Source organism: Barbus barbus (genome assembly GCF_936440315.1).
Source record: "Barbus barbus genome assembly, chromosome: 16".
In the NCBI taxonomy this organism is placed as follows: domain Eukaryota; kingdom Metazoa; phylum Chordata; class Actinopteri; order Cypriniformes; family Cyprinidae; genus Barbus; species Barbus barbus.
This window is the reverse complement of record NC_136744.1, coordinates 4,996,570-5,018,985: the sequence shown is the minus strand read 5'-3', so window position 1 is coordinate 5,018,985 and position 22,416 is coordinate 4,996,570. Positions and strand designations below refer to the sequence as shown.

General features: G+C 37.1%; 1 protein-coding gene across 1 annotated transcript; it reads right to left on the bottom strand.

The window, feature by feature from the left end:
- Positions 1–237: 237 nt before the first annotated feature.
- Positions 238–21,515, bottom strand: LOC306882894 (vesicle transport protein SFT2A-like). Its single transcript, XM_079437889.1, has 8 exons — positions 21,352–21,515; positions 20,422–20,508; positions 15,897–15,982; positions 12,377–12,458; positions 11,325–11,360; positions 11,165–11,223; positions 7,741–7,770; positions 238–1,858 (listed from the first exon to the last, which is right to left on the bottom strand). Exons 1-8 carry the CDS (start codon positions 21,415–21,417, stop codon positions 1,819–1,821), a joined length of 486 nt encoding a protein of 161 aa, XP_079294015.1. The 5' UTR covers positions 21,418–21,515; the 3' UTR covers positions 238–1,818.
- Between the last annotated feature and the right edge of the window lie 901 nt (positions 21,516–22,416).

The following is a 22,416-nucleotide window of genomic DNA, read 5'->3' as shown; positions in this document are numbered from 1 at the left end:
TTAACATGATTTTAGTCAAATACAAATACATAAATAAAAATCACTATCACTTACCAACTTTTTTCATTGCAGTTATATTTTATTTTTTGGCTTGAATAAATTAGAATAGATTTAAAGCTTAAGCTAATACACGTTTTAACAGAAAAAAAGGGGGAAAAAATTGGTATATATATTTTTTTGCTCTCCATTTACTTCTATTCATGTCTAACTATAACCTTGATTTTTTATTTTTTTTTTAAAGAAAATACATTTTATAAAGATGACTTTTTATGGTAGTCAGCATTACGCAACGAATGCTGTTCTACTTAATACTGAATCTGAAATATTCATTTGCACTTAAGTGTCCAAATCGTTTTGGGACACTGATTATCTGCACATTTCCATTATTCTTTAAAGAGTTAGAACAGAATAACAGATTTGAAATAGCAATGTATTGGAATGCAGCTATAAAGCAGATGCAATCAACGGCACTTTTTATTTTTTATTTTGCTGATTGTCAATATTTTCTCCTTGGTGACCTTGGCATAGCACAGAGGAGGCTAAAGACAAGCAGCCTCCGTCGTTATTGATCCGTCTCCCTCCTTTCCAGCAATTCGTAATTTCACAATGACAGCTGTTCTGTCACCCAGCCACAGCGAAGTGTTCCAGCCCCAGTCAAATGAGGGGAAAAATCAATAGGTGTATCCTTACTGTTAAGCAGCACACAAAGAGAGCTTCATTCACACAAACAGATTGCCTTCAGAATGAAATCACAGAGATTACAGTCAAAACACTTTCATCTTAATCAAAATGAACCAAGATGACAGATGTGAAACGGCCTACATATTCTCACTTTGTGTTTTTTGGAGTGTAAAATCTAAAGCATCTTCTCAGCCATGGCTCTATCGACAGTTATACGCACGGTAATTACTGACACGTGATCAGCATTGTGCATAAAAGTGTGCTGTGGAGGAGGGATGCTCAAGAAAACAGAGCACTCCCACAGTTGTCATGGAAACCGCATCTGTGGAACTGCAGCCTCCTTGCTTAAGCAGTCTAAAAACAGACCAGCCGCTCCAGGTTATTAGGTCATGTGAATGAACACGTGACGCTCAGAGGTAAGGAACAAACCTGTACAATAGCACAGGTTTATTAAACAGAAACATATCGTAGATGAAGCACAAAAAGAAAGCGCAGGTTAGACGGATGGAACCCCATCAGCTGATCTCCAGAGACTCGGTGCGTGGTGAGACAGCTGTCTGAGTTGCCCTGGGCTCAAACAACCAACATTATACACATCACTATTCTGAGCACATCAGCCAGAAGATTATAACATTTGACACGTTAACTCTGTTAAGCAGACAAATAACATCACAAACCAATGAAAGAACAAACTGAGTATTGCATTTATTAATTTGGTGTGTGTGGTATCATACGATAAGGTTTTCTCTCATTTTTTGTTAATATATTTGGTAGAAATGCATTTTTGTCTGTACAAAAGTGAACAGTAGTAATCGAGGTCATTCATAAACATCATATGTAATAACAAGGCACTTTGTTTTTACTGGAAGTATATTAAGCATTTATGCACCACATACACATGAAATAAAAAAATAATTAATATATTTTTTTTAAAGTAAGTCTCATAATAAATGCAAATATTACATATTCATCCTTAATATTACACAATGTTCTTTTAAAATTATTATATTAAGACAAAAGAGGAAATGTTTTATGGTCATGGAGGACAGTGTGGTTTGGAGATGAAAGAGAAAAACAATTCTTTTTTTTAACATATTTACTATGCAGGTCTGGTCGTCAGATGAAATACCGGATAGTTTAGCTCAAACAGGAGGTGAAACACTTCATAACAGCATCCCTGAGAAAACAAAGAAGACATTTATGTTTACAGCTGACAGCTCTATAAAGAGTATTACGTATGGATGGGGGGGGGGGGGGGGGGTGTCTTACAGCAAAATCCAGAGAAACAGATGGATAATGAAAATACTGATTATGAAAACCATACTTAATCCAAAATAAACCCGTAGCTGCATGTTAATGCGCTTTATTACCTTTCAATTTAATTCTTTGTTCTAAAGGGGGGGCTTGTTTTGAACTTATTCTTTGTTGTAGTCGGGTGGAGCTCTTGCATATTTTATTGTGTTTTGGCAGGAAACCAATAGCATGACTAACCCTCTATTGCAGGTATGGGGTGAGGGTTATAGATTTTGATGACTGGAATGCACTTTTGGGGCAGTCATTTTTCTAACACTTACAATAAGGCTCCATTTGTTAATTGCATTAGTTAAGATAACAATGAAAAATAGTTCTAAAGAACATATTAATCTTAATTTCAACATTTAGAAATATTCAAATCAAAAGTTGAATCTGTTAATATGATTTCATGGATTTTAGCCAACCTGAACTTGTCTAACAATTAACAGTTGTACTTTTATTAACTAATGTTAACAATGATTAATAAATACTGTAACAAAAGCATTGCTTGTTGTAGTAACTTTATTTTAAGGTGTCCTTGTTTTACATTACATGTACTTACTATTATAACAACAATAAATTATGAATAATTACATGCAAGTAAACCCAAGCCGAACCCTAATCTTAAAGGGATAGTTATTCTGTCATAATTACTCACCCTCGTGAACGCACGTCCTGAACTGACATTGAAGAGAATAAATAGTCGTTATTTTAGTTTTTTTTTTTTTCTTTTGCGCACAAAAGTATTCTTGTAGCTTCATACAATTACGGTTGAACCACTGAAGTCACATGGAATGTGTTGACGATGTTTTTGGTACCTTTCTGGACTTTGCTGTCTATGGGAGGGTCAGAGAGCTCTCGGATTTCATCCAAAATATCTTCATTTTAAGGTGTCCCTTTAACACTAACCATATAGTAATTACATATAGTAAATTAATATCACTCAGTACCAAAAGGTATAATTACACTGTAACAAGGACACCTTCAAATAAAGTGTAACCCTTGTTGTTAGTAAAATCTAAGTTAATGTATTAACTAACATCAACTAATGGGGCTAAATACTAATCATATTTATAGTATTTGCAATAATGGCTTTTTGGTCGAAAATGATGGCCCTGTCTTATAAGGAAACAAGAGCAAATGCATAATAAATATTAAGATGAAATTATTAGGCTGAAAAATATTTTTAGCGACGTCGCCCAGTCCTGATATGGAGCTAAAAGATGAGGAAACCATCACGGTCTCCAAGGCAACAGCAGAACAAGGTCACGGTGCCTTCCTCCCCTCAGCCTCCACCCTTTTTCCTCTCTCCTCCGCCTCTGCCTCTGTCACCCTCTCTAAATGTGTTGCTATGCAGACTTTGTCATGCTCAAAATTCACAGGAAGTGGAGGAGGCGTGAAAGCAGTCAAGGTTAAAAGAAAGAGCAGAGAATCAGAGAGAGAAAGAAGCACAGACAAGGAGGGAGACTGACGAACGTCTGCAGATCTGTTCCTCATCCTCCTGCATTACACGCACCCACACAGCAGCGTGATCAGGAGACTGTTTAGTGTTTAGCTTTAAAAGCTCTGCACATACAGCACATAAATAAATGATGATTAACTCCCCCTGCTTTCTGATGAAATATCGGAGCAACGGAAGCCAGCGAGCGGATTTCCTTCAAACTAAAAAAAAGCTGAATAAGCCGGAATTTAAATGACAAGAGAGCAAAAAACATTGGGGGCTAATACAAAAGTAGAGACATTAAGGGATTTTTTTTTTAGCATATTATTCCCACAAATATAAATATGTTATGCTGTTACACATAAGGACAATACAGAGAAGGAGGGGTAGATATTAGGGCTGGGCCATAAAGAAAAGCAAGGTTTTAGATTGTATTTATATGTTTTAATTAATGGAGCCATTATTTCAAGCAGGCATACATTGTTGCCAAGACCTTTAATGCAACATTAGCTCCATATTAGGGCTGGGATGATATGGCTAAAAATATTTTTCAGCAATATTTTCGGTGTGTCAATATTTCCCTCTCAAATGGTGAAAAAGGGGAGTTTTGTTTACAATCAGCGAGACATTTCACACAAACGAGGATTATTATACTTAGCTGAAACTAAAAACATTGTCATTACTTGAAATAAAATAAATATGAACTAAAATTAAAAATGAAATATAAAAATCTTAACTTAAACATTTATTACTTGAATTAACATCAACTTACATAAAAATATAAAAGCTTAAAACTTATTTTAATTTAGTTTAAGTTGAAGTACTAAAATGAAAACAGAAAATATATGAAGTAAATCCTAATTCAAAATATTAACAAAAAATAAAGTAGTATAACAATGATACCAAAATAACTTTTTAGTATTTGAAATGTTCAATATATGAACATCATGCAAAGATTTCCATGAATTTTTTTGAGGGATTCTACTCTAAATAGTAGAATTAGTTTTGAATCAATTGAAAAGAATCATTTGTGCGTTTCAAAAAAGTGCATGGAAATGAATTGAACGTACAATTTGTACTGTAACACACACACACACACACGTTGTGTTTCCATGTTTTATGGGGACATTCCATAGGCGTAATGGTTTTTATACTGAACAAACTGTATTTTCTTTCGCCCTTACAGGAAACTTTGTTACTTTGTTATAATACTTAATTCTGTATTATTTATAAGCTTAATGTTACCTTGTTACCCATGTCCCTACAAGGTCAAAATGTACTGGTATTACCATCCTTGTGGGGACATTTGGTCCCCATAACGTGATGAATAGCAGGCGCACACACACACAAAGATATTTAGAAGATTGTTGTGATCCAAGCTTTCATTATAGACCAAATAAATAAATTAAATGAAGCTCAAGAAACTCATTTTTGTTTCACAGAACAAATAAAGTCATAAAGGATTCAAACAAGATGTGGGTGAACGGTTTAAATCACTATGTAAACATCGTAACACTCTCATACTCGAGAGACAAAGAACAGTGAATCTAATCTAATGATGTGGTCCTTAAGAATCCTAATGGCCAAATAAAAAGCGCATTAAAATCATCATCATGATATGCAGCATGCTCATGAAAAAATATGTGCACAGCCTAATGTTCAAAACAGTGGGATAAACAGCTCATGACGTGGAGCCTGCTCATGCTAATCCAGCAAAAACACAATGAAAAGAGCCCTAACCCATGATTCCCAGCCACTCAACAACAGCGTTACTGAGCTTCTCAAAGGGTGCGGCTATTTCTAGGAAAACAATCATTAATGAAACAATGGTGAGAGAGGCATCGAAAGCTGAACCATCTACAGATAAATGGAAAGATGAGTCAAGGGTTTGGTCTTCGAATGAAACTAAAGCAGCAGGTGGAATACAGAGGGAACCATTCAGGAGGAATTGATTTCTGCAGCAGGCAGGGCGTAAGGTTGGGGGGATGGGGCATCCTGGCTGTCAGAATCCATCAGAAACATGCACCAGCACCTCTGGCAGGAAAGGAGAGGGTTGTCGGGTTTAGCAAGAGATGTTATAAAGATTATTTTCCATTTAGAGATCCATTGATGCTCAACATTCCAGTCAAAGCCCCTTGAATGCTTTGTGTGTTGTAAGTTGTTTACGATGCCTTTTGTTTAGTTTAGAGTGTTACCACAGGCTATATTTTACATTTATGTTGCACCACCCTTTTTATGATTTTCACTTGCAATTTTCTACACCACATTATTCTTCTTGTTGCTTTCTGTTGTAATTTACTCACTCTCATGGCATTCAATGGAACACAAAACAGGAAAGTGTGTATGTCCATGCTGCTCTTTTCTTGTTTTTTGATAATCAGACCAAAATTCATTTTACACTGAAATTGCACTACAGTCTAAATACAAACTATCCTCCTCAGACTCGATGCTCACACGGGTTGCCATATTGAGGACATGCAACAGGAACGAGCACAAGTGACAACGGAAGGTAACGAGCCTTAAAGGCAGGGTATGTCATTTTTCACAAACGTTTTAGAAAACTGAGTCGGGCCGAGTACCAAAACAAACATGTAGCCAATCAGCAGTAAGGGGTGTGTCTACTCATGATACGGAGGAGAGAGCGTTCAGTGAACAGTCGAGCCGAGCGACAGAAAGATAGAGATAGTGGATAAAAAACAAAAAGAGGAAAACGACTGCAGAACGATAAGGCAAGAAGTAGGGCCCGTGTAAATATCGGATCAGCTTTCCAGCGCTGGAGAGAACTCAAGGAACGGAAGGCCTGCGATCAGACGCCGCGGTTGCTTTGTTTCTTCTCGATAGGCGAGTAACACCGTGTCTACACCGGACCCGCCGCAACAGTAAAGTCTGTTAAAGAACAAAAACAGTAAAAGAACAAAAATTTTGAAGTAGAATAACTGGCTGGGGCATTGTTTTTTGGAGAAAAAAGCATGTGAACTTGGCATGTTTTCTAAATATCCACAAACATATGGTATTTTTATTCTTTAGTACAATCAAAAAGGATGACATGCAGCAACCCTAACAGTAAAATTATGGTACTCTCATTCTGTCTGTTTTGGAGCTTTTGCAGCCTATTCACTCCATTGTATGGAAAAGAGCAGCACAAACATTTTCCCAATTTCTTCTCTTAGTGCTCCACAGAAAAAAAAAATAAGTAATGAAAGTAAGCAAACCATGACAGAATTTACAGTTTGGATGAACTACTCCCTAATTTTACTCCATATATATTCTTACCCTTTAGGAGTCATGACATACATGCTTATAAAAAAGATTTCTAAAGGATTGATAATAATCTTTAACTGCTTGTTACCTAAAATTGTCTATCCAAGATATAACAAACTTCCAACGGGTAAGAGCATACATTCTTTAATCAGTCTCAGTATACTCTCAGGAAAAAAACTAAAGCTGTCACTGGCACAGTACCAATTCAAAAGGTACACCTTTGTGCCTAAAGTTTCCATAATGTTCCTATTAGTACCTAAAAGCTAACTACAGTATACCTTTTGAAAGGTACCACCCCAGTGATAGCTTTTTCCTGAGTGTAGGTTGCCACAATAAGCCCAATCAAAGAAACAGATATGGATAAGCAAAATACCTTTACACGTTTTTGTTAAGGTATCAGATAAAGAAGTTTACTGGGCTCATGATGGCAGTGGAAAAACAAGCAGTCGTCTGCATGGCACCGGGGGAGAAGCGCTCCAGCAGGGGATTAGTGCCATATGGTGAAGGCCAACAGCCGCAAGGCCACGAGTAAATAACAACATGTTTTCATACAGGGAATTCAGCTCCCCATGTGTACACAACCCAATCCCACCCAGCAAACATGAACTGAGAGAGAGAGTGTCTGACACGCTGCCATTTGGAGACAAACTTCTGACTTCCACCGAAGTTAACAGGGATTTAAACTGGTGTATGAGCTAATCTAGTTTAGCTGATTTATCACACGGTTAACTTCGGTGTCGTGACAGATAGAGCCCATCCAACCTAGGCTACACCATCAGACTTAACTAGCTGCAAGTGTAAATATACAATAAGTGTAAATATCGTTTATGTTCAACTTTTTTTTACCAGTAAAACTTTTACAGTTGCCAGACAACATTGCACACTAAAAATCATTGGAATAAACTGCCTCTCATTGCCTTAAATTTACAACATCGACATGGCTTATTAAATCATATTTCAGTGATATTTCATTATCTAAATAGTAATAAAATGCACAACATTTTTAAATGCAGGCAAAATCAAATCAATTTTGATGATCAGAGGTAAAGAGGTGTTTTACTTACCGTGCAAATGGAATGTAGGAGATGCTGTACCTAAAAACACACAAACACACAGTGTTAATACCTAATGTCCCATTAAAAGCTTCAAAACAAAACAATCTGAAAATAAAGGAGTAAATCCATAAGTACATTACAGCTTGCTTTTAAAGTAATGAAATGACGTAATAGTAGATGTGCTTTCCCTGTGAGTTCAAGTGTTCAGGCTTTTATGCTCACCAATGCTACATTTATTTGGCCAAAAGTACAGTTTAAAAAATAATAATAAAAAAATGAACACTCAGGGTTTTCAGTGTTCTTTGATGAATAGAAAGTTAATATATTAGAAATAGAAATATGCATTTTACTAATATTTTGTAGCATATAACAAATAAATGCCTTTACTGTCACTTTTGATCAATTTAATGCATCCTTGCTAAATAAAAGCACTGATTTACATTTAATTTAATTTCTATACAAACAATTGATGCATTTATATATAAATTATGTAAATTAACTTATAATAAGACACTGACAGATAGATAGAACAATACAACTATAAAGAATATACAGTCTAAAATATGTCCTAAAATAAGCCCCATGTTTCAGCTGATTAAAAAACTGATTATGGATTTTGTTACCTACAACTGACTTCAAATGAAATGCTAATGCACTGACAGCTTCTCAGAAATGTCTAGCATCAATGAATCCTCCCTACAGATTTCCCAGTATCCTCTTCATACATGCGGTTAAAGCGGTTGCCAGAGCGACTGCTGGCGGTGGTCTGTGTCACAGTGTGAAGGAAGAGAATGTCCTCACAGTGAAACTGATGGCAATTACATGGCCAATAAAATCTGGCCCATTGATGTGTGAAAAACTGGGCAGCCAGGAGCACTCAAATGGCCATCCTCACACACTCTCACACACACTCACTCTCTCTCACACTCACTCACTCACTCTCGCTCACACTCACTCACTCACTCTCTCACTCTCACACACACACACACTCTCACACACACTCACTCACTCACTCTCACTCTCTCTCACTCACTCGCTCTCGCTCGCTCTCTCACACACACTCACACTCACACACTCACTCACACACTCACTCGCTCTCACTCTCTAACCCTCTCTCTCACTCACTCGCTCTCGCTCGCTCTCTCACTCACTCTCACACACACACACACACACTCACACTCACACACTCACACACTCACTCACTCACTCACACACTCACTCACTCACTCACTCACTCACACACACACTCACTCACACACACACTCACTCACTCACTCACACACTCACTCACACACTCACTCACACACTCACTCACACACTCACACACTCACTCACACACTCACACACTCACTCACTCACACACTCACTCACACACTCTCACACACACACTCTCTCACTCACTCTCTCTCTCTCACACACACACACACTCACTCTCTCACTCTCTCTCACACACACACACACTCTCACTCTCTCACTCACACACTCACTCACTCACACACTCACTCACTCTATCACTCACACATTTCCTCTCTGCTCCTCTGACTGTCTATTATACCAAAAATGCTGTGTAAAATATACCATAACATTCAAAGTTTAAGGCCTATTGAAACTTTTCTTAAACTTTCAAGCATAGCTTTGTCAAAGCAACATCCAAAGTTTGTTTTGAAGAACTTTTCTAGTTGTAACAGAGAGAAACCATGTGTGTGGAATGCATATAAAGTTAAGACATTTAGGTTTAATGTAGCAAATAAAAATCACTCCACAAACATTGCTCGTGGAGTTTGTTTCAGAGTAGTGAAGCGGTGAGCCTCGTCCACCTGGTTCTGCACCTGTGCGCTGCTCGTGGCCAAGTGAAAGGGTCAGGACATGCTTAGAGGATCAGATTATTTCTGCTGCCCAGTTCCACTTAGCTGCCTTTTGTGGCATGGGAATACTGCCCATCTGCCCGTCTCTCTCTACCTATCATTCTTGGGCAGTGAGCAGCCTTTAAGAGCTCCCTCATATAAGTTACAGCGTGAACAAACTTACAGTTGAAAAAAAAGCTACATTGAAATAGATGTGGTTCTCTATTATAGTCTCTATATATGGCCCTCCTTCAGTATAGGTCTACGATTCATTTTCTTTCATCTGTTTTAACACCCAGCAGATGAAAATCGTTTGATTGCTTAGAACATTAATAGCCCAAGTCACACAATTTAAGATGATATTTAATTTCTTGGCCAAAACAGTGCAGACTGAATTACGTGCAAAGTTTAAAAGCTTTTTGGGTTTGTTTAAATCCCTAAACCTAAAGGTGTGGTCACATTTACTGCTGTTTTGCAAAACTTTGCGAGCACAATCCAGTCATTTCAAGAGTATAAATATGATTGGGAATTTTAGAAGGCTTAGAACTGTACTTCAATTCATCGCAACACTGCTGACAATAAAAATAAATAGCTTTTTTGCCTGGAGAATAATAATAAAAATGCTTGCCTTTTTCCTTAGTTAGTTTCTTGACAGAATGTTTTACTTTAGTCCTAATGAACATCTTCCATCAGTTACACCTACAATATTCTACCTACAGTATATAATCACTCCTCTCATTAGTCACATCACTCATTCTGATCATGCGCCTATTTTTGGCCCACTTTCTCACCTTGCCAAGGACTCAACCACCTGCCTCTAAACCTGCAGCCAAACAATGATGACAAATTGCATGCATGGTTTAATTAACAGGTAATCAGTCTACACTAGTAGATGTTCACACAGCAGGGTTCCAGGGAAGAGCAGAGCAAGCTGCTAATTTGTTTTAGGTACCCTGGGCACAGCACTACCGAAAGTGCTCAGGTCTTTAGCTGCTACTGTGATTTAGCATTTGGCCTATAGTTAAATTCCAGGATAAGCTTCATGAAACACTCAAAGATACATAAACACTAATATCAATGAAACTTTATCTTTAGATGAAAGGTCAGCAGGCTGCATATTATCACATTCAGATGCCAAACTAAATGAAACGTGTGATTTGTGCACAATCGATTATAACTAAAACAATTATATTTAAGTGGATAAATTCATGACTTTTGAAAGAAAATAATTTATTTAAAAAAAAGGGAGAATCTGTAATTATAGGGGAGATTATTATGCATTCATTCATTATTTTAATTTTATTTAAAATTTTAATTTGAGGCTTTGCCAAGCTGGTTTATTTTGAAAAACAAAACCTTTTCTCGTTACTTTCAATTACACTAACAGTACAAAAAAATACTTTAAAATCTTTTAGGAACCATCTTTAACATTTAATCTACAAAACTGAAGTCTCTAAGTAAGACAAACATTTTATCAAAGACATAAAAAAAATATGTTTTTCAAACAATAATCATTTTTTATTATCTGAAACAAATCTTATAAAATATACATGCATTTTTTTAAAGATGATTGACAGTCTATCACTTACCATGTCATAGCCAAAAATTGCAAAATGCAGAAGATGATAGCCAGGCCCTTTTTGCCCCACTGCAAGGCAACAAAGAGAAATAAAATATGAATAATGTAAATTTTCTCAAGTGAACAGTCAACCAAATATCAGCAATAAACCTGTTATGAAGAAAGCTTACCCAAAACACTGCACATAACGTCAACACAAGGAATAGCTGGGGAAAAGCACACACAGGTTAAGAAACAATGATCAAATAACCAAAGATTGTTCATAGATGTTTATGCTTGTATATAGGTGGAAACAATTAATCTATTAACAGATGGTGAGATAAACAATCTGGGATTACTCCAGATTATGATATTAGTGAGTATTATTCTCTTTATAGCTGGCAGTAATCCAGAGTAATTAAATAGCTTGACATATTTTGAAACTTGAACGTTTGAACGAATTAATTAATATGTAGCAATCATTTGGTACTCTGGTTGCAACAAGCTTCCTATTGTGTTGTGCAGGAGCAAGTGTGAACAGACTCGGACCAGATTATATGGGAAAGTGTCACACAGAGCCGCTGTGATTGTCTGGATTACTACAGCAGGGCTTTGAATCTCTTAATGCCTCGTAGTCCCTTTAAGAGCCTCCAGATTTGTGACTGTAAAAGGCTGAAAGCATTCCTTCTGCCCTGCTAACCTGCATGTGTATATCTGTAATGTCCCAGGCAAACTGTTTTACATTCGGCACGTTCTTCAGCGCTGTGTGACTGATCCGCTCTGCTTTTAAGCGCTGCTAGCGGAGGCATTGTGTAGTGCGCTTCACACTTTGGGAGTATTTGCTTTTTGCTGTTTCTCATGAGCTGTAATTTGAAAACAGTGCTTAATTTGACTATGCAGTCCTAATATGGGGGCGGTCCCTCGCTTTCCGCGATCGGCCCACCAGGAATGCCCCGGTACTCCCAATGGCCAGTACATCCCTGTATATATATATATATTATAATAGTCAAAAACATCTTATAAAATGGTTTGTTTAAAAAGTGTGCTTGTGCATTGTTGTTTTCTTAAATACACTTTGTTCGACATTTTGTTATCTAATATAATGCCAAGGTAAAAAGAACATCTGATAAGGAGAATATCTAATAAGGATGAGTCAACTGTTCTGCTACGAGGTTAAATTCGCCTTTCCAAAATGTCTTTTCTCATTAGCTGATGCAGTGTGGTGGGCCAGAGGCTTTCTTACCAGCATCATAATAGTGGCTATGAGCCTGGTGGGCTCAAACATTCGCTTCAGCTGTTTGAATGGGCCCATCAGGAAACAGGTGCTGTGAAGAACAGACACACAGAATGAGCTCAATTCACAAGGCACATATATACTATCCATCACTCACAGTAAACACCAAAGGTGCTCATTAGGTGCATTAATCAGTCATTAAGCAGTTATTAATCATTTAGGAAAAGAATGTGTTAATGATATTCCCACTTTCATGCATTTCCTATACAGATGTCAACAGTATGTAAAATATTACAATACTATATAGTACGCAGAAAAAGAATATGCAGTGTTACATGCAAACATAAAACATTCCATGCTATTTATTTAAAACACATGCATATCTGACAGATTTTGATAATTGAATCATTTTGCATGTGATGGCTCACGTGATGAAAGAATGTTCAGAAGTTGATAAGATTCAACTGAGATTTAATGTGTCAGGTGATTTAGAAAAACTTTATGATATTTAATCATTCAATCATCACTTATTTACTTTATTAATCAGATTTTTGAATAGCAATCTAATCACTGAAAGAGTTCAGACAGACTAACTAAAATGAACTAAACAGATGCTAAATCTGTCAATGGAGGAACATACAGTATAATGTCTCGTAAATTAAACAGGCAAATTAAAAACACATTAAAATCATAATTTTAAGATTCCTTAACTTCATCACAAGCAAAATCATCACAAATGTATCATGATTATTACCAAGCTCTTGGTAGTAGCTACAAATTTGAAATCTCTTGATCTCACGAAAGCAAAACTGTATTGATTTTCTCTTGAGTGACAGGAAGACACCAAAGGCATCAATTAGCATAATTCCTGAATCTATATAGCTTTTTGTATTATTAATTTATGCTGTGAGACATCAGCAAAATCAGTTAGCATCACAATGACGCAGACTCACTGAGAGTAGATGGTCTGTGTTCAGTTCCCAGGGGGCTGAACCTATCTCCCCTGCATTACTCAATCAACCTTAACCAGGACACTCATTAGATCACAGAAACATTAATGCATGAGCCAGCCATGATGTCATCCTCTCTCCTACGTGAGCAGGCATCGAATCTGACATCTGAATCTGGCGGTCATAATCTGACATTTTCAAAAGCTGACTAACAGTCTACAGAAGAAAAAGGGCTTGCTCGCTCGCTACAACGACCAAGACATGAACGATCTGAATTCACAAAGCCTGTCAAGAATATGCTCAGATCATTTTTCAAAAGAAATAAAGTATATTTTTCTTCAAGAACATGAAACCTATTTTTTGGGCATAAAATTTGAGCCGCCCCCCCAAAAAAAAATCACTTCAAAATACCAAAAACAACTGAAACATCATTCTCATTATTATATTGCAAAAAAGAAAATGCTATATTGTACAATAATCAACAGTTCTTCTAGAGTTGCAAATAAACAGCATGATCTGCATCATCTCTTCAGTCTGGGTCACGGCCTTTAAATGAGGTTTCCTGATGCTACCTGCTAATATGTCACGCCAGTAGGTTTCCAAGCCGCTACCATGCCCAGAACCAATGTTGTGTAGTTAAAGCAGGTAACCCAGACAGCATGACCCTTCACTTTAAAGACTTCACCTCTGTAGCGGTGTCAGGACAAGCCTGTGATTAAGGACAGAGTCTGGTTACTAATCAAACCTGATCGGATCTTTACTGAAGTGGCCGAATGGCTCAGTTTAATGATTTCTCGCAGGGTTTAGTTCTTCGAAGTAAAACGCAGTCTCTGGATATGCAGAGGTGCAGTCTGGGAGAAAGCCAGGGGAATTCGTCTGGGTCACTTTTCCATCTCACTGCCCCGGTTACTAACTGGGTCTCTTCCTGGTTCCTGCATCATGATTGGAAATAAGTGACTGCAATGTCATGCTTTTCTGGAACTTTAGCTACATTACACTACATTTACATCCAAATTTTTCCAGGTAGTATTTCTTCCCAAAATCAAAGGGGGGAATTTATATATACTTTTTTTATTCATGACATTACAACTGCTGACAGCGGCCATGGTGTGAACGATCATGACCAGCAGGAATCATCAGGCCTTGATTAACTTTGTTTGGCTATTGCTCATTCTCAAACTGTAACTAGGGGTCAGGGCTCATCATGCAAGAAGACCTGGTTTCCTTCTTAGTGCTCTGTATCTTTCCTGTTAGTAATAATAAAAGTTAACAACACCGGTCACTAAACACTGACAAATGAATCATCAACTGATTCAAAACTAGACCATGCAGAGACAATTCAATCGTCTATTTAAAATATTGTACTGATTACTGAGAACATTCAGCCTGCTGGTGATTTCAGAGAACCAGACAGACCCGTTTCAGTCTTTGAGAACAGAACATCTTGCCACATGGCAACCTAACAACACTGTAAGAGGAACTTAAGCCCTACTTAAGAGACAATGCATGTCAATGGGAGTCAGAGAACATTTATGAAGGTAAGTTACAAGACTTTGACGACTTGAAAAAAGAGTGTTATATTGACATCCTCTGAGCTGGTGCATTGACAAAGCACAAAGTTATGAAACCACACCAAATGCATGGTTTTAGAAGACTAATCCTGCCATCCTCTTTATGCAATCAGCTGACATGTAACAAAGACATGAACAAATTCCTGGTGTCCAGGTCCATTTTAGGACAACTGTAGCCACTTGGGTGAGTGGCAGTTGATGATTTAGTCTTCTGCTCACAGAATATGAAAACATAAAAAAACAAACTACAGCTGATCTGGGCAATGCAAGCAAATCATTAATAGATCATTTCGGATTATTTGAATGCCAAATGCATAAAATGTAAAATGTACAACAACGCCCAAATGTCAAAGTAAAAATTCTTTATATAGTGCTTTTCACAATACATACTTTTTCAAAACAGAGTTACAGAAAATCATTATGTTAATGTTTAGAATATTTTAATATTTTCATGCCATACAGTTGCATTTCAAAGATTAGAGCTGGGCTCTAATCTCATTTACTAAATTTTCTAATAAAGTTTACAATTTGCAATGATACAAGCAATTAAGCAGTTGAAATTTGATAAATTTACCGCCCTAGGGTGGCGAGTATACAGCTTGCATGTAAAAGAAATAATAAAGAGCTGGGTGATAATACAGTTGCATTTTTTGCAATGAAGAAAAAAAAGATATATAGTTTTACTGTATGTATCAGGAAAAGTAAGGATAACATGTTTGTAGATTTAGCTAAAATTAAATAATCAATAGGGGTTGTAATTTAGGTAGCTGGGTCGATTCGAATGGTTAAGCTTGCATGCTGTCAAGGTGACAACACTAATATAACACTAATATTTTATATCTGCAAAATGTTCTTTTGACTAATTATTGATTTTATGTTTGATAACATTTTATGTAGCAGACCGAATAATATTCACAATAAAGCACTTAATATACAGTAAATCGAATCACTAATGACACTGAATCAACATTTAAGAGACTGTTCCATTGCATGCATAATAACACTTACCTTGAAATTGCTGCAATATTTCCAAGGGTGTAGAACACAGCAAACAAATTAACACCAGCTTTGGGCAAGAAGAGGAGTGCAGTTCCCTGTTTCAGAAGATGTAATAAGACTTGTTAGTACATTTTCAAACATTTCTCAAGAAAACCATTTTGATTAATCCACTATCAAATTCAGAGTTTGTACATGAACAAATTAAGCAGTCCTGCCACCTAGTGGTCTTAGAAAACTTTTGCTCTGCATAAAATATACAGTGGCCACAATTAATGTTTGGAACTGAATCACATTTCAAACTGTATGAATGTTGTTGCACGCGATACTAAAAAAAGAAAAGAAATCTCACACTCATAAAGTGGTATGCTAAATGAAGCTAGAGCTTTTATTACAACTAACTTCTTTAACCATGTTTGCATGCAGTGACCAGTCCACAAACAGGTGTCAATGTGATTTTTAGTGGATTTCTGATTGACACAGATGTTATAGTTTTTACTAAATATCCTCCCTGGTATGATGTACAGCAGTCTGCATGCATAGTTTATGGTTACTGCTGTAAGTGTTATCACTCTGCTGTGGCCAAAACACACACCAACTAAAAGCATTTGGCAGGAAGAAGAACAGGGTGGTGTCATTAGGGCGCCAAATCCACCCATTTATGATCATGGTTTCACATGGGTTGCACTGCAAAAAGCAAAGGTGTTTTTCTGTCAATTACCTTGTGTGAGAAACACAAAAATCTAACCTGTTGTTCAAACTTCTCAATTAATATTTACGATCGCACATGTGACCCTGGACCACAAAACCAGTCTTAAGTCGCTGGGGTATATTTGTAGCAATAGCCAAAAATACATTGTAAGGGTCAAAATTATAATATTTTCTTTTATGCCAAAAATCATTAGGATATTAAGTAAAGATCATGTTCCATGAATATATGAATTTCCTACCGTAAATATATCAAAACTTAATTTTTGATAAGTAGTATGCATTGCTAAGGACTTCATTTGAACAACTTTACAGGTGATTTTCTCAATATTTAGATTTTTTTGCACTCTCAGATTCCAGATTTTTAAATAGTTGTCCAAATATTGTCCTATCCTAACAAACCATACATCAATGGAAAGCTTATTTATTCAGCTTTCAGATGATGTAGACATCTAAATTTCAAAAAACTGACACTTATGATTGGTTTTGTGGTCCAGGGTCACATATTCATGCATATTCGTTGCATGGCATGAGCTTATGTGACATGCAATAATCGATGGAGCTCAGCATTTCATCATTTTTAAATTAAAGCCACAACATGTAAGATTTGTTTTATTAAAATATCCAAAAACCACTAGAACAGTGTTATATATTTTGCATCCCAAATGTTTTGAAGAATGTTTAAATCCAGAGAAATAAGCAATTTTAACGAGTGACACGGACCATGTCCTTGCGTCACCTGCCAATGACGTCCTACACCCTCGACTTCCCGTTCTTATTTTTAGAAAACATCTGGAATAATTGTAATATTCTCTATAAACACAAGAGTATATTTATGAAAACCTGGTTAGATAAAGGGATTCTTTTAGGACGGTTGTTGAATTGTCAGGGATATTTAATGACTTATGATGAATTTCTTTCATATTTTAATTTCCCTGGTATAGTAAAAGCTCCACTGCTTTCGAGCCGTGTATCGCGCTCGTCCTTCATTAGCAATCGCTTCAGCGTCCTCGTTTTGCTTCCACGGCTTTCAGCACCACCCTGCTTCATACTACAGTGACCTTAATAAGTCTTTAATACATTAGCTCATCCATGGACATGATTCATGGACACCCCCTGATCCCGAAACCAACCCATCTCCACCCCTAGATGTGGCTCCAACTACGCCCCCTGGACCTTGTGTTCTGCAGTGAAGGGCTACTGGAGTCCCGCCGGATTGCATCGGCTGTGAGGATGAAGACAACAACTCCCATGATTCCACACTCAATCACGACGTCATCAAACTACGCCTTCGTTTCTCTGTATGTTCTGAATATGCACCCTCTAGCAGCGAAAACCTACATATTGTGTCTTTAACTCAAGTATGAATGAGATTTTAGGGGAAGATTAGCCTATTAGTCTAAATAATAACATCATGAGAGTGAGAAAATTAAATTAATTTTGGGGTGAACCAAACACGTCATGAACATTGAGGGAACCTTTTTTTAATTTATTTATTTTTGGTTTATCTTTTTATTTAAAAGACCACAATAGCAGTGGTGTTTTTATTTTAAAGGAATTAAATAAATCAATGATTTAAATGGATTTAGTGGAATAAATAGAATGAAGAGAAAGAACAAAACTAAGACTTTTTGTAATCAATTTTAACTGCAAATACTATTTTTATTTTAAAATGTGTACCCATTCAATGTTATTTGTATAATAAAAATGGAAAAATCCTTCTTGTTTCATCACATTCAATTGAATGATAGGAATCACTTAAAAAACAGCCTATTTTTTAATTCAATGCTGTGAAATGGGGGGGGGGGGGGGGTGAGTAGTTAACGACTTTCATCTTACCCCACATTCTTTCGCTGTTAAAAAACAAATAGTCGAGCTGGAATTTGCACAGTTTGTGTAAGAGTAGCAGTAAAGGCCGCCTTCTCGATTTGATTGACCACTGCCATATCACCCTGCAGCCAAAGACCGGTTGCCCACTGAAGCTAAGCAGGGTTGAGCTGGTCAGTACCTGGATGGGAGACCTCCGGTGAAAACTAGGTTGCTGTTGGAAGAGGTGTTAGTGAGGCCAGCAGGGGGTGCTCACCCTGTGGTCTGTGTGGGTCCTAATGCCCCGGTATAGTGACGGGGACACTATACTCTCAAAAAGAGCACCTTCTTTCGGATGAGACGTTAAACCGAGGTCCTGACTCTCTGTGGTCATTAAAAATCCCATAGCACTTCTCGTAAAGAGTAGGGGTGTAACCCCGGTGTCCTGGCCAAATTCCCTCCACTGGCCTCTATCATGGCCTCCCAATAATCCCCTTGATTGGCTCTATGACTCTCTCTCCTCTCCACCTGTAGCTGGTGTGTGGTGAGTGCACTGGTGCTGTTGTACTGTGGCTGCCGTCGCATCATCCAAGTGGATGCTGGACACTGGTGGTGGTTAAGGAGAGACCCCCCCACATGATTGTAAAGTGCTTTGGGTGTCAGTGTTAATTTCGTTGACGAAGACGAAAAATATTCGTCAACGAACCTTTTTTCTGTGACTAAGACGAGACGTTGACGAGCTAAAACTAATATCTGATGATAAAAACTATGACGAAATTTATGCGCGTCTTCATTAACAAGACGAGACGGGACTAAAATGTTATTTGAGGACTACCGGACATTCAAAATACATCCTATAGGCTAAGATAACTGTCTTGTCTTTCTAAATGTGTGTCTCTGTCATTGGAAAAGGGGCGTTTGCATGGCAGCCGCAGTGGACGGATAGGCTACCAAAACGCGAACTAGCGATCTGAAACAATGGCTTTTTCCCGGGAGTCACAATTCATTGTCGATTAACTTAAAGTTAGTGAAGGTGCGTTAGGCGGAAACGCGCTGATAGAAGTGCTCTCTCTCGCGCACGCTCCACTTCTTCAGTTCTCATACAGCGCACGATCAGTTCTCAGCGCTCAAATACACACACAGCAGTCCAAATGTCTCTCATGTAGAGTATCTCACGGAAATACAGTCCGTTATGGTTGAAGTGAGCTTAAACAGGTGGGTGAAAACTGAATGTATGTCAGTAGGCTATTACATACATACCTTCCGTCTTAAATGGACAGCATTCCTAATTATCTGTCATAAATGTTAACCACCAAAAGATGTTAAATAAATGTATACTTGTTAAGTAAACCTACTGTATCTGAAAAATGAGTTTAATTTATATCTCTACCAAAAAATAAAAATTTATTCCAGTTTTTATTCCAATCCTTGATTCAAATTTCTCATAACTAAGCTTAATTGATTTGGTCTAAAGAGATAAGAATTAATGACTATTTTTGTTTGAAGACTACATATAAAATAGCTTCCAAAATAAATGTTGGTAACTGCAGTTTGACTAAAAGTAATGACTAAAAGTTGACAAAAATGCAATGACTTTTCATCGAATAAAACTAGACTAAAACTATGAAAGACTCAAATGACTAAAATGTGACTAAGACTATTAAGCATTTTCGTCTCAAGATAAAGACTAAATCAAAAATGCCTGCCAAAATTAACACTGTTGGGTGTACAGCAATACACAATAAAGCGCTATATAAATGCATCATTCATTCATTCATTCACTGAGGAGTGCAAACATTTATTTACTGTCAAACATCAAATTGGAGGAAACATTTTGGTAATTTCTTATAATTGAGGGGCACTGGTCTCCCTCGATGTCTATGGTAGTTACAGTCCTGGGGTGAACTATTCCTTAAAGAGTAATGCAACAACAACTGATTGAGAGTCTTAGAAATCAACTAGGCCCGTGTGGCTGCAAATTGTTGGACAGATAAAGACTTTCTAATGAAGAAAGTTAACTCACAAGTATTGAGCACAGGACTCCCCCTGCAAAACAAATGACGAACCACTTCACCCGTGTGCCGAAATTGAGTGTTGTGCCGTCCATGATCTAGAGAAGAATCACAGGATGTCACATGATTCATAATGCCCCACAAACAAAGACCAAGAGTTCATGCTTTCAGCTTGTTTATGACTGCATCTGATTCATAAAAATGCCTCTTGATTTATATATGCACAGACCCACAGGAAGAACAAGACAGGAAGAAAATGCACTATTGTTCTGGCTTTTCCCCATAAAGCTTCCCATGATGACCATGCATGCATTACACCCGAAACTGTTCAGATTAACAGAATGGCTGGTACTTTAGAGAGGAATAGATGTGTAGTATATAACTAAAAACAACACATCACAGCACTGTATGTGTGGAAAGTATGATGAATCTTAAAGGGATCACATGATATTACTGTATGTAAAACATCAAGTGTTATTTTAAAAGGAAAAACAACTAACAATGTTTAAAGCCCAGTTTCAGACCGGCTTGCAGAAACTAAACAACATCCGGAGGTCATGACCTTACCTCACGTGATCCTTCCCATCAGGAAGCATGTAAAATCAGCAATGTTAACAAATATCATTATCACATAATTATTAGCAAACAAACAGAAGACAGACTATCATTAATATTAGTACGGTTCAAAATGACGAAAAAGTATGCTTTGTGATATGGCACTATCATGTTGTTATTATTTATCACTGATGTCATGATGGTAATATAACATACTAGCAATGCTATTCTTTGAAGGACACTGGAGTACCATGCTGTATTCATCTATTACCATGGTATTCATAGCACTTTTGTAAGAACTAAAGGAAGGTAAAATACCACTACTGTGAATTTACAGTACTACATAAACTCTACAGACGGAGACACACTGCACATAAACACAATACCTGTGCTGTAAGTCCCACTTCTTCATTCTCATCTCGTCCACTCAGTACACGACGCAACTTGTCCATCGAAACAGTGCTCAGTTGAAACTATTCAACACTTCAGCATTCACTCAAATCGGGCTTTACTTCTCCTCACCCTGTTCCGATAAGCCCCGCCCTTCATCTTATCTCTGCACACAGTGGTTAGGCGTACTAAAATGAGTGACCCCTGAACTGACCAATCGCAGGCAGCTTTTAAATCTCGACAGCCAATCCTGACGTAGGAGGCGGGCATTGCGAAAATGTAGGTGTGACGTGACTGTTTTTAAAGTGCCCCTCAAATTCTGACCGACGTACAAAGACGTGCTAATTATTCTTATATATTTTTTATTTATAGTCAATATAGCGCTTTTAACAATGCAAATTATGTCAAAGCAGCTTTACATCGGCTTGATATAAAGCTGGGTGGCTTTATATCAGCTTTACAGTATTTAGACGGGAAATAGTTTGTCGAAATAGTGTCATTCTCCTCTGGTCAGACAAAATCAGCAGTTTAAATCTAGGCTAAAGCAGAATCAGATTGTGCAAAGGACTCATCTGGTTCCTGTGGTCTTGTCCTGATGACGAGAAATGCATGTTCTTAACATATACATAGTTAATAATTACTCAGTTTAATTCCATGTTGTACAGTTTTATACCTGTCATCATTATCAGTGTTGGGGAAAGTTACTTTTAAAACTAATGCATTACAATATTACGTTACTCCCTAAAAAAGTAACTAATTACGTTAGTTACTTTTTATGGAAAGTAATGAGTTACATTACTGTTGTGTCACTTTTTAAATATGAGCAGGGCTTGTTTGTTTTTAAATACAATAAGTTCTATTTATAGCAAACGTAACACCAAACAGTGTCATGAATAAACCTCAGGCTGAAGGAAGAGTAAATTCATGTCTGTACAGAAGAACGCAGGAGAAGAAAGTTCAACACTCTTCAGCAATAAAAAAAAAACAATGAAGCACAATTGTTAGTTTATCTAAAGTAATTTATGCTTATTAGTAGGTTGAACTGGATCATCAAAGGTCAG

What these genes read in the sequence shown, in the direction of transcription:
- LOC306882894 (XM_079437889.1), bottom strand. Translation starts at nt 21,417, where the DNA reads ATGGACAAGTTGCGTCGTGTACTGAGTGGACGAGATGAGAATGAAGAA. An exon ending in GAGTCCTGTGCTCAATACTT is followed by an intron (nt 15,983 to 20,421) that starts GTGAGTTAACTT and finishes CTTCTGAAACAG; the next exon opens with GGAACTGCACTCCTCTTCTT. An exon ending in CAATTTTTGGCTATGACATG is followed by an intron (nt 7,771 to 11,164) that starts GTAAGTGATAGA and finishes GTGTGTTTTTAG; the next exon opens with GTACAGCATCTCCTACATTC.